Source organism: Lepidochelys kempii, chromosome 16, assembly GCF_965140265.1.
Source record: "Lepidochelys kempii isolate rLepKem1 chromosome 16, rLepKem1.hap2, whole genome shotgun sequence".
Classification (NCBI taxonomy): Eukaryota; Metazoa; Chordata; order Testudines; family Cheloniidae; genus Lepidochelys; species Lepidochelys kempii.
In genome coordinates this window covers 27,041,245-27,054,639 of record NC_133271.1, presented here as the reverse complement: position 1 = coordinate 27,054,639, position 13,395 = coordinate 27,041,245, and the positions used below count along the sequence as shown (strand labels likewise).

The 13,395-nt window shown below is 46.4% G+C and overlaps 1 protein-coding gene across 4 annotated transcripts in view; it reads left to right on the top strand.

Annotated features, from left to right (window-relative positions):
• Positions 1 to 13,395, top strand: part of NR6A1 (nuclear receptor subfamily 6 group A member 1) — a 189,463-nt gene that overhangs the window by 152,792 nt on the left and 23,276 nt on the right. For all 4 annotated transcript variants that reach the window (XM_073314004.1, XM_073314005.1, XM_073314003.1 and 1 more), the window contains 2 exons: positions 872 to 1,102; positions 9,704 to 9,759. In XM_073314004.1, coding sequence (XP_073170105.1) covers positions 872 to 1,102; positions 9,704 to 9,759 — 287 coding nt within the window. The remainder of the gene's footprint in view (positions 1 to 871; positions 1,103 to 9,703; positions 9,760 to 13,395) is intronic.

Genomic DNA, 13,395 nt, shown 5'->3' with positions numbered 1-13,395 from the left:
AATATTAGTGCAGTTAAGAAACCTTCACTACTGATCTCAACTCTTCTCTTTGCGTTACTTGGGAAGGAGACAAGCATCTTTCTGCTATGGTGGTGTTATGGTATTGGATTCTGATGTTGTAAATGTGATGCAATCTCTCTCTTGGCCACTTCTTCGGTCATTTATTTATTAGTGGGTAGCAGATGGTAGGGTTAGGGGAAATATCCAAGTGTCTGTAAGTGGTACATGGAACGGGGAGTGTGAAAGAGCAGGTAGTCTGTCTCTTTGCCCTATTTCTCTCTTGTAGTGTGGTTTTGTTTTGTTTGATTTGATTTTTTTCAAGAAGCAGGTTTGGCACTCCCCTCTCAGATCCTTGTGTGATGCTTAAGTCCACAGTGGAACACTGTCAGTTCCTTACAGGAGACACCATGTTTTATATATCTAATCTAGCCACACCTTCCTTAAGGGCGATAATGCTGTGGCTACCCAAGGACATTCTGCTGCTTGGATTTCAACCATTAGATGCTCATCCTTTCTTGTTAAAGGTCTTCAGTGTCAACACACTTCTCCTAAAATCTTCTTGAGTATTTAATTTGAAATTAGGCCATTTCTGAGATTGAGCTGGGATGTCTTTCCCATGCACACAGACCTATTCTGTAGGATCTCACTGGTGCTAAGGGTTCCCTTCGGGCTGTCAGTAGTATGCTGTGTGTGTATGCCAGGAGCTTCACAAGGTTCTACTTTGTGGGTGTACGGTGATCTAATTTTCATTGTTGTAGACATGGGGTGCGAGGGTGGAGGCATGTATATCTCACTGAATAAGGAAGGTTTCAGATCATTTATTTTTTCAGGCATGCCATTTTCTAACTACGAAGTGTTGTTTTTCTTCCAGATGACCGGGTTGATCAGCGAACCTGCCTTATCTGTGGAGACAGAGCTACAGGTCTGCACTATGGTATCATCTCCTGTGAAGGCTGCAAAGGGTTTTTCAAAAGGAGCATTTGCAACAAGCGGGTTTACAGATGCAGTCGAGACAAGAACTGTGTCATGTCACGCAAACAGCGAAACAGATGCCAGTATTGCAGGCTGCTCAAGTGCCTCCAGATGGGGATGAATCGGAAAGGTAAAGAGAATTAAGCTTCTTTAATTGTTTAGTGTGCACACACAGGGCAGGACATTGCAGCAAGTTCCTCTGTGTGACAGAAGCCACCTCTTTCTGTGAGAGGGTAGAAAGATTTCTTCTTTGGTTTGAGTTTTCAATACCTTCAAAACATAACATTTTGGTTTTCTTTAAGCAGTCAGTTAAAAACTAACAAGAATAACTCTCTCTGCTCCCACAGGGGACTGGGTATCCCCTTCACTTATAATTTTGGTTTGGCGCAAAAGACAGTATTGATTCAGTTTAGTAACAGTGTTTGCTGTGCTCTGGGAATCTGTGCTGGATGTGGACAGTACCTGTCAAACTATTCTACTGAGCTGCTTTGACACTACTGTATCATATTGTCCTTTCTAGTGACACTACACACTGGTGTCTGATTGAGGAGGCATTTTCATTTTTACTCCCGGTTTTCAGGGGTTTATCATGTTCCCCAAACTACTTTTCTGGGGTGAAAGTTTTCAAACCTTCTCATTTTAGAGGTAAGCTTTTTGAGAGACTGTTATCTTATTTGACCACTCGAAGGGTGAGAAATTTGTGATTTGCCTATTAACAGAAAAGGCAAATATAGGCATGCTTTTGTGTTAAGCAGGTAGGGAAGATTAATCCAACTCAAACAATTAATTTCCTCCCTACTTAAATGTAGAGCTCTGCTCAGGATCCACACCCAATTCACATCCTCCAAGATCAACTGCGATCCGGTATGCAATCTGCTAGCTGTCTTTTACCTGTGTCTGCATCTGCAGCAGCAAGCCATCTCATAGGGGTTGGGGGTGGGGACAAGTCAGTGCAATGGTAGGGACTGGGGGTAAGGGGCAGAATCTCGAGAAGACAGCACGGTGTGGGCAGAGGGATGGGGCATCGCATCGCATGCTGCTCCCGGGGACTCACAAGCGATGGCACACAGCAGCAGCACTGTGTGTTCCATCACAGAGGGGCAGAGGGATGGAGATGGGGCCCTGCCTTCTCCAATCCGCATGGCTGGGGGCGGGCCCTGCTGCCCAGGAGCCGGCAGGCCAGACCCGGGACTGGGAGCGCAGCCAGTGCTGCCGGGCCGGGTTATGGTGGGGATGCTGGCGCTGCCTGAAGGGCCCGAGCTGCTGGACAAGAAGCCGCACAGCGAGCGGGTGCCGCCCAGCCCTGGCTGCTGGCCCTGAGTGCAATATGCCCCCTGGCTGCCCGAGCTGGACATCACAGGCCAGGGGCCGCCGGTGAGTAGAGCCCTTTGCTGTTGTATCTGCATCCGATCTACTATCTGCAAGAATGGTCTGCGGATATCCGCAGATTTGCAGGGCTCTACTTAAATGTCTTTTGTGCGTTCTGTGGGAATTCAGTTCTCATCTCCTGCCTTAAATTTTAGGGAAGAGAGGCTAGTGTAGACCAGGCCTGTGTGTGCTTGCTCCAAACCAGTTCTGTCAAAAAACCTATGGAGTTGCAACGGCGGGGGGGGCGGGGATTGAGAGCTGACACCATTTTAAAAATGGGAATTAAAATTGTTTACCATGATCAGCTACTCAGTGAGGGTAACAGTGCAGCACCCTCCTTGCATGTTGTCTTTCACTTTTGAATCTGTGCCAGCTCGTTTATGCCGTGCAAAGGAAACCTGAGTTTGTGCCTCCATTACTAGAATTGGAAAACTGACTTGTGCCAAGATTGATTTTTAAAACGTAACCAAACATGACGTCCTAGCAAGGACAAATGTTTTTGGAAAGGGTAGGGGAAGGGACTTTTACTACAGCTACCATTTGCTGGAGTACTCCTCCTTGAAATAGCTTTAAATAGCCCTTTAAAAAATCCTTGGAGACCACAGAAAGGCCTTGAAAGTTAGGGACAGGAAAAGATTTCACGGACATCAGGAATGCCTGACTTTTAATCACAGGCCATAGTTGGACCCTTCCTCAATCATCCCCCAAAGAATGTGTCCTCTTACACTTGGAACTTTCTTCATGAGGTGGCTCTTATATCATAATAGTTCATTAATAGTCTACCACTTTTCTGCCAGGTACAGTTTCACCAAGCAGGGTGATGCAAAGTAGGAGCTCTGCACTTTTAATTTGGGGAGCTCTGTCATATAATCTCCTTAGGTAGATCAAGTTTGGAACACACTGATCAGTTTGAAAACCTGTTGTATTAGCTTCTTCTTCAGTCAGATGTGATTGCCTCTCTACTACTGAGGAGAAAATCCATTTGTTTTAGTTCGTGTGGTAGCTTACTGCCTTTGTATCATATAGCTATTAAACTAGTTGTGGAATGGCCACAGAAATGACGGTCCAAAAACTGACCTAGTCAGTGAAGGGAGAGGAGTTACGGGTGACAGTTTTATAATGGAATATTCAGTTTAGACATTGTCTGTGAAAAGACCTAAAGTAAATCTTTGTTATATTTCCTTTCATCTGAACACTGACAGAAGCAATGGGTCTAAAATGCAATGCAGCATCAGATAATATGGTTGTCATTTTGATCAGGGGATGACTGGTGTGTGGTTAAATGGGCCATGCAGGGTTTTTGTAATCTAGGGTGCGCACATGATGCGGGCTTTTAATTTAAATAGAAAAGTGCTCTTGTAAAGAAGTTTTAATGTGGTTAATTAGCCCATCAACTCCCTGTTTTAACTTGACAAGGATTGTTTTTACTCTTCCCTGGAATGAAAAACTGATTTTTAAAAACTAACCTTCCTAGTTTGATTTTGGTATGCATTTGTGTTCACTGGCGCACCAACATTTTGACCATTTAAATCCTTGGCAATGTGGCCTCCTAAACTTTTTAAAAGCAGATTTTTTTTTAGCTTAGCAACAACAAACAGGAAATTTGAGTAGAACGAGGTGAAGCTGTAATACAGTGATTGTTCAGGCTTGCTCCTTTGATATGCATAGAGGGTATTAGGCCTCAGAAGGCAAATGAGTAGTCCTTGTGGGAAAAGCTGTTTCCTGGATTCAGAAGCAGAAATGTCATTTCTTTTAAACCCAACTATTAATTCTCCTAAGACTTTGTTATCACGAATGTGAAAGCCATCACCAAATTCATTCTTAGATGTTCTTACAGAATATGTTATACAGTCACTAAACCCAGAGCTCCACAAATACTGTTTTATAGTGAAACTTCATTACAGTAAATGGTGTTTGAGATGAGATGAAAAAAATGATGCCCTGACCATTTGTGCTCATAAAAGATCCAAGGGCATTGTGCTCAGTGGGAACAAGGGTTAGGCCTGGCTAAATTTAAACTTGGAGAATTGTGTTCTGAATGATCAAAACTCCCCAGGGTTGGAGAAATGGTCGCTTTACTTTTCCTGGTTGGTGTGCTTTGCCTCCTACCTTCTTGTAGATGTTATGATAATGCTGAGTCTATTGGTGAGAGGCCCTTGCCACACCAGAAATGCACCACCTTCCCCTAGCAGTTGTCAGAGACATTATCAAAACCGTACAGTAATCTATTCTTTAAATATCGACCCACAAAAGTTTAAATCTCCACTGCTCCTTGAGTGGCCAATGGGGGATTACTGTGAAGTGATGCAGGCCTCATTCCTGCTAGCTCCCCTTTCCCTGGACTGACTACATTCCAAGTCTCTGCCCTGCAATGAAAGCTGGAGTCCCAGTTTTCAGTGGGCTCCGGTAAATTCCGGGAATTCTTTAATCTGCCGTTGTACATAGGGAGTACATAGGGGAGGCTTTAGCTGCTGCTCGTTCAGAAGGAAACAGCGACATCTCCTGGCCACTGCTCAGGCATACCACAGTGAAAAAGACTAGTTTTCCTTTCTTTCCTTCCTTCTCCTGGGAAACTCCATTAATTAATCTCACTGAAGAGCAAAGTCAAATAGCTAGGGCTTTTTCTGTAGATGAAAACCCAGATGTTCTTTTAGAATGGTAAAAAAAAAAAAAAAAAAGGGTGACTGGTGGTAACATTATTTATAGCTGTTCACAATGCTCCAGGCTGGATGGCTTTTCAGTTGTGTGTATAAAAAAATAAATAAATTTTAAACTGGGGGGGTTTCCAAACAAGACCTGTGTAACTTATCAACTCACCATCTTCAAAGATCTTTGTGGCTCAGATGTGTTGTTATATGGCTATTGGGTGGACAGGAAAGTTGCTCATTTTTTTTACCCCAGTAGGTACCAAGTTTCAAGCATAATTTCACAGTGGTTTATTTTCTGTCCTCATTGGCCAGAAAAAAAGTTATAGCATGATTGGTCCACAAATATATTTCACAACCATGTTTAAACGTATCTTTTTGTAGGGTGGACAGGCCCCTTAGCATTCAGCTTACAAGGAGTCCAACTTGCCATTTCTCTCCAGAAGAGCCTTTGACAGGGCCTGGTAACCAAGACAGGTAGTGCAGGAATGCTTGGAGAGCAGCCTGTTCTAGCATCAAGCATTTTCTAGCATGTAAGTCATGAAAGAAATGTTACACAGGTTAACAGAACTGTCCCCACCATGTGACCCATCACCAAACATCACGTCTACAGGCATTACAGAACTGGGAGCACTTCACAAGGGGTAACAAAAATCTCTCAAAAATCCCACTTGAAAACATACTAAATAAATGACGTTTCTAAGCATGATTTAAAAAAAAAAAAACCTTGAGGCAGGCAAAGCACCTTGTAATTACTATTGCGTAAAGAAAGGGGGAGCCCAAAATAGGGGTGCTGAACAGCAAAAAGGACTGCTGCTGCCAGGTGTGCAGCATCTCTGCAGATGTCTGCATAAAGTAGTATCGGTGAGTACAAAGTATGGGGCTTGCATCAGCTAGAGCCCTGATCTGGATTACACCTTTGCTATGAAAATCAGATAAGCAAACAAAATGAAGAGGAAGATCCCGTTCAGTGACTGAGTGTTCAGGGTAAGCATTACAATTCAGTGCTGCGGGTGGACAGAATAGGCCCAAGAGTACAGGAGGTTGTAGGAGGTGTTCGCTCATTTGGAGACTGTAGTTGCTCTTCTGGTTGCACATGCCTATTTTGAAGGATGGCTGGCAGCTTGTCAAACCAGTTCAGCAGGGAGGTGGGCAGTGCTGGAGTGACAGGGCATGCTGTAAAACACAGACCCCATGTGTGTGATGCTAGCTCCTAGGCATCCTTCAGGCATTCTGTATTTCATTAACGCAGCCTGGTTTTACGGGGCTGTGGATGGAATCTTCTCCCTCCTGAGGCTAATGAAGAATGCTGCTGCTGCCTCCTCGCCTGAGTGCCAGTCCGCAGGCTGCCCAGCCAGAGGTGATGCCCTTTTATCTGTACAGCTTTGGCTGTGGTAGCTTCTCCCTTGCCTTGTGGTTCAGGCTGCAGATGGGCCTCTCAAGCCTTGGAAGTCAGGTAGGCTTGACAGCTCGAGCTGGATCCTGAGCCTCAATGTCCCACACTATTGTTCTTAGCTCTCTAGCTCAAGCCCCGCAAGTGTGAGTCTCTCTGCCCTGGTTGCGAGGCCTGCTCCGAGCTGCAGGGTGAACATACCTTGAAGTCATCTCACCGATGAAGTGCACTGAAGAATGAAAACGTTGGAGAACCCCTGTTGAAACAGTGACTTGCTACTGGGAGTCACTAGGCTTCCCTGGGATTATTTGTACTGGGGCTGAAGTTTATCCTTGGATTTTTTTATATATATATTTTTTATTTTTTTACTCCTGCCCCCTTACTGTGCACTGCTGCATGAGTCATTCATCAGCTCCTGCAGAGGGAGGGTGAGGGTACCCCACAGCAGTCAGAGGCTGCTTTGCGCCTGGGATGAGTCGTCTTCCACGTTGAGCTGTGTCTACGGTGGGTGGCCAGGAAAGGGATTGTGACCTATGTGTCGATTCTCAGGATACTCGGGACTAAGAGTCATCTTGTTTCACCCCCTCCCTCCAGCCTGAGGGAGTCTTGCTTATGCCTAACGGGCTGTCAGTTCCATGACAGCACCACCTGTCAGTCACTCAAGCACACTCCTCTGGGCTATGCCAGCTCTTACCTTGCCTTACAATATGTGCACTCCAGTCCTTGAGTCCCTTTGAAGCATTTCCCTGTAGTGGTCAGCGACTCATCCGCTGAACACTCACAGAAATACCAGATCTGCAGCCCCAAAGAACAGTGTACACCATAGGTGCAGTTTGACTTATATATTTGGAGGGGGGGAAGCACCAGTCAGGCCAACAGGGCTGCTCATCTGGGAGCAAATTTCACGCCTGCCTGAGGCTTGCAGTTTGGGGGACAACGCCCCACCCCCCCAAACTACACCCATGGTGTATGCACCCTTTTGTATGATTTGACTCCGGATAAGCACCTTGATCACAGCACTGAGATATGTTTCTGGTGAAAACAAGAATGTTTGTTGTCAAAAAGTCAGGATTCAAGCGATAGTAAGTATGAATAGTGGAAACAAATGGTGATTACATATAAAACAAAATTGTAGCATGCTTTCTAGGGACTAAAGTTAACTAACAGTCTAACCTCCTGGCTAAAAAGTTTTATCTCATCCCCAAAGTGCCTTGCAGTGTTTCAATCAAGACTGGATGAGATTTCATTTTCAATTATGTAAACACGCTGTCCATTTGCTTCCTACATGCAGGATATGGGGATGCCCCTTTTTGCCTTCTACTTGAATTCCCCAATGTTCATTGTCTGTCCTCAGAGACAGGATAACCACCTGTGGTTTTTTCCTCTGCGCTGCTTCCCTGTTGATTTTCACATCTCTCCATTGACTTTGTATATAAATGAGTGTTAGCTCGCAGTGCTTAATTTGCATCCTAACAGAGAGACAGGTAAATAAACACCTCTTGTCTAGTTTTCGCCTCTGCTGGAGACTCAGACCTTTGTATGGGCTCTAGGAGCCTGTTTTTTGTCTATATATGTAATTTCATACAATGTCAGTACGTACATTTCAGTGTGATACTAACGACCAGCATTATTGATCTTTCACTAAAGACCTCATGTGACATTCTGTGGTAAACCAGAATGTACCTACCAGAATCAGGGCATTCCTGGAACCTCCTTGCCAGCATAAAAGGGTTATTGGGTCACAATTTCACAAACTTAAGAGGGGCTTCAGCTGGAAGAATAAGCAGCAGGAGCAGCTGAAATCTTTTGGCACAATGGTCCTTTTCCCATGCAGGATTTCCCTGGTAATAGAAGAAAGTGGGGTTGTGGGAGAATAGAGAAAACACCAAATAGAGGTGAAACTAGCTCTAAATTGAATACAATTGAGACTTTCTATAAATGGTTTGTGAGCCTTTAAGAAATGAAGCCTCACTATTTAGAAGCCTTTCAAAGGGCTTCCTCCTTTTGGAATAAAACTCCTTACCTAGTCGAACAGCTAGGATTTCAAGTCACTGGTTCACATACAGGCAACTTGTAAAGTGTGTCCTTTCCATGTTCTGTGGTGTCTTGAGGAGACCTTACCCTGTGCAATAGCAGGGATGGAAGCCTCTTGTCTTTTGTGCTGTCTGCAGCCTCAACACTAGAGGGAATCAGTTAACACTCTGAAAGGACCCTGGTTTAATCCAGAGAGGTGTTTGCTATTGGTTTTGTGCACAGTGCATAGGCCAGAGGTGGGCAAACTATGGTCTGTGGGACCGTCCTGCCCGGCCCCTGAGCTCCTGGCCCGGGAGGCTCGCGCCCAGCCCCTCCCCTGTTGTCTGCCCTCCCACACAGCTACGCTGGCAGTGCTCTGGGTGGCGGGGCTGCACGCTCATGCAGGACAGTATGGCAGCATGTCTGGTTCCGGCCTGGTGGTGCGGCGGCCAGACATGCTGCTCTGAGCGGCATGATAAGGGGGCTGGGGGGGTTGTTAAGGGGCAGGGGGTCCTGGGGGGCAGTCAGGGGGAGGTTGGATGGGGCGGAGGTTTGGGGGGGGCGGTCGGGGAGCGGGGGGGGTTAGATAGGGGGTTGGGTCCTGGGGGGGCAGTTAGGGGCAGGGGTTCCGGGAGGGGGTGTTCAGGGGACAAGGAGTAGGGGGGTTGGATGGGTTGGGGGTTTTCAGGGGGACAGGCAGGGGGCGGGAAGTGGGAGGAGGCGGATAGGGGGCCGCGGCCAGCCTGTTTTGGGAGGCACAGCCTTCCCTACCCGGCCCTCCATACTGTTTCGCACCTGGATGTGGCCATCGGGCCAGAAAGTTTGCCCACCACTGGCATAGGCGTATACATCCCAGTACTAGTGAAGGGGGGACACACCCTGCTGTGGAGAACATTGCTACTTCAACCAGTTCTCATTAGTGGTACAGTGGGGTGCTTTCCTTTTATCATCTCTTGAATTTTCAGGCAGTTGGTGGTGATATGGTACTTTTTCATTTCTACATCACCTTTCACTTGAGGATCTGCAGTGGCTATATAAATATTACTTAAATCTCTGATTGCCCTTGTCAGCCAAGTAAATATTTTTGTGGTTCACATTGCAAGTGGGAATCTCAATACATACTACACAGCCTCTCCTTTCCCCCGGGGGGAAATACACGTGAGCTGCTTTAATTAACAAAATAAAACTCCGATTCAATGTCTCTCTAGACAACAGGCGATTTCCTGCAGGCCAGGTGTTCTCTGTGTAATAGCATTCCAGAATGCGAAAGAACAGTGGTGTTCCTAACCAGCGTTTGGCTCTTTCCTTTCAGCAATCAGAGAAGATGGCATGCCAGGAGGCAGGAACAAAAGTATTGGACCTGTCCAGGTAAGCGTATTTTCACTTTCCCTAGTGCAGTGCTCTTCAGTTTCTGTACTGTTTGTTAGCCTTTAATCACATGACACCAGAGCACATTTGTACAAAGACACCATCATGCTACTTCAGGAAACGGGGAAGGTGACCGAGTCGTTAAGGCTTTGAAGGGGAGAAAACATTGCTATCCTGCCGGGAGGCTGCATATGCTCAGAGCGTCCCTTGACATCATTTCTGCTGCCTCTAACTGCCGCATGAGGCACAGTCGTGGACAACACACCCTAGGAGAAGGGGTTGAGTTGGAGTTGGGGGGTATGTAGGTGTTTCAGGACTGCCTTGAATGTGCTGGATATTTCTCTTTAGGATCTGTGTTGGCTGCTGCACCGCAGAACCCAGGACGGTTACTTAACATCTCAAGGCTCTATGCCATGGAAGCAACCAGGCCCAAGATTTAGGCCTGAATTAATTTGGTGACAGTCTTCCAGCCAGCCCCGTGTCATTAAGGATGCATTCCATTTAGGCAGCAGATTTGTAAATAAAGCCCTGATCTTGCCTGGCCCTAGAGACATAACCTGTAACCCACTGGGGCCATGTCATCAGCTGGCTACATGAATAAAATGACAATCTCTAAACTACTTGATCAGACTGTAGGAAACCTTCTGTCCTTCGTAAGTCAGGACAAGCACTTCAATCCCTGCAAAGCTCCCAGTAAATCTTGCAGTGTCCATACCACAATTTCTTAAGTTGTTGCAAGTGGGGTACCCAATAAATGTCTTCCTGATTGATGGGGCAGCATGTCTGGAGATGTCTTATAAAATGCTAGGTAATTTGGCACAATAGCTTCTCCTGAACAAGTGAGAAATGATTTGCCATTTTCCAGCCTGCAGCAAGAAACACTATTTTAAAAATACTATTTATTTTAATAATATAGAAAGAGCCTTACATGACACTGTCCATGGCTGTGTATCTATGAAAATCTCTACTCACTACAGCACAGAACTGGAGTGGACGGGAAGGAAAGGAAATATGGTCTGTATACAAAAAAAAAAAGAGGAGAAAAATATCTGAGTAATACTGATCCCAGCCCAGCTGCTGCTTCTGGAATATTAATTCCAAATTTCGCAGTTCACCTCTCCAGACACATGCAGTTAAATCATAGGGAAATGCTGTGGGCTGTAAGGAAGCAAAATGGTCCAGATCTAGTAATTGCTCTTCCAGTGCTAATCTGATGTGCATCTCACTGTGTGTATGCTGTGGGTATGCCTGAAGCTGAAGAATCTTGAAAGCAGTGTCCATTGGTCCACACATGTACCTTGGCTCACCTTGTGCCTGCGACTGAGGACATAAATGTTAGGGCAGATTGACTGCCTCTCTGGTTCCTTCTCACCACTTCCTGATCCGGGTTGGACACTCCTGTTTCGAATGCTTCAGCTTTTTTCTTTAGCTGTGAAAGTGTATTTAGATATCTCTAAATAGTTTTAGTATTCAAGAGTTTTGAAGTTTTTATCTGCCAGTTTTAGTGTTTTATAGTTAGCCAGTCTCTCTGACCTGGGGAGCACCACCTCTTCCCCAGACTTCCTTTGGGTACTGGACTGTGCCCAGGACTATGGGCTTCAAAATTTGTGCTTCCTGCCTGTGATCCTCCTCCGTCAGTGAAAACCACCAATGCTGCTTGTACTGTGTCAGGGAAGCCCACATTGCAGCAAGGTGCGGTATCTGTTTGTTCTCTAGCCATACCCTGAAAGGGTGGAATTTCCCCTTAGGAAGCACCTAATGGAAAGGGCCATGAGGCCACTATCAGACTGTGGCTGAGGGACCCTTCCCCCCCACCCCCCCATTTTGGCCTGACTCAGCAAGCAGCATGTCTACTTCCATGAGGTCTGAAACAGGAACGAAGGAGTCTACCCTCAGTAGAGTCTTGTTGGGAGAGCAGGGAGCATTCTCATAAGCAAGAGGATAAGTCTTCCTCCAAATCCACTTAAGTCATATGTAGCCCTGCGTAAACTGAGCACTAACCCAGCCCAAGGGAACTTAGTACATACTAAGTCTGAGGCATGATAAGGGAGCCCACAAGTATAGGGCTTCATTGGCACCATGTCATGATTGGGTGGACCAGTACCTCCTGAGCACAAGCCCTGACTTCCCCCGGCACCAATGAAGACCGGTAGCTGAGAGCATTGGTGACATGCAGTTCCATCGGACTTCAACAGCTTTGGCACGCTGTCTCTAGTGTGGCTCTGGCGGCTCTGGTAAGAGACGAGACCTATGCTGCTTCTAACGACACCTCAGGAGGTATAGTCCAACCCCCTGCTCAAAGCAGGACCAATCCCCAATTTTTGCCCCAGGTCCCTCAATGGCCCCCTTGAGGATTGAACTCACAGCCTTGGGTTTAGCAGGCCAGTGCTCAAACCACTGAGCTATCCCTCCCCCATCTCCCACCAGGGGAGCTGGCCTTTTGAAGGAGTTTGTCTCCCTATCCATCTTTGGGCTGTGATTTCCCTACAGTGGCAACCGTGTTGGAACTAAAATAACTTTTTCCTCATTAGGAGATGGATCATTATGTCCTCCTCCAAAACACCTTCCAGGAACAGCTTGGGACCAACCTCTGCCTCATCATGCCTTAGGGACAACAGCAACCCCCATCTGACCCATTCTTTTGGCCACGCTGGGGGCCATGGGACCAGTACCATCTCAGTGGTTTGCTGGAGAGTCACCCCTTCCCTCCCCTTTGAGGGGACAACTGGAGCTGCCCCCAGATTTTATTGAGGAATAGAAGTACACACTGGATCAAGCAGTTCTACAAGATCAGACGAGATTGCCGTCTTCATCGCCAAATGAGGTAGTGATTTCAATGTCTCCAGCCTCCTCCAATGACTATAAGCACTTCAAGGAACAGATTTGTAAAATTGGAGGGGAGCTGCAGATTCCTCTTGAGGAGGTTCAGGAGCCTCAACACAAGCTCCTGGACAACCTTCAGCCCTCCGCCTCCAGTAGAATAGTGCTTTTGGTTAATAAAACTATCCTGGAGCCAGCTAGGGTGGTCTGGCAATCCCCAGCTACCTGCATCTCCATGCCCAAGAGGGCAGAGAAATGGGACTCTGTCCCAGCCAAGGTGATGGAATTTCTGTTCTTTCACTCTACTCCTAATTTTTGGTGGTCCAAATGGCTGTAGAGAGTTCTGGGCAGAAACACCCGCAATCTACCCTGACTGATAAAGAGGGCAAGCATCTCAACTTATTGGGAAGGAGAAAGTATTTTCTTCTTCTAGCCTCCAGTTCAGAATAGCCAGCTACCAAGCACTATTGGCTAAGTATGACTTCCTAAACTATTCAAAATTCAGACTCCGTTGACAGTCTCCCCCAGCAGGACAGAGCTCATTTCCAGGCTGTCATAGATGAAGGGAAAATGGTTGCCAAGACTGGTCCTCAATAAGCAGTAGCCTGTGCACCAGACAGGACAGTAATTATCAATGCATCACTGTTGGGTTGGAGAGTCCACGTGGACAACCATACAGAGCAAGTAATCTGGACATCTTGAGAGTCCAGATGCACATCAATGTTCTAGAGTTACAAGCAGTTCGAAGAGCTTGCAAAACCTTTCTCCCATTTGTTTAAGGTCACCATGCGCTCTGTGTCAGACAACATCACAGCT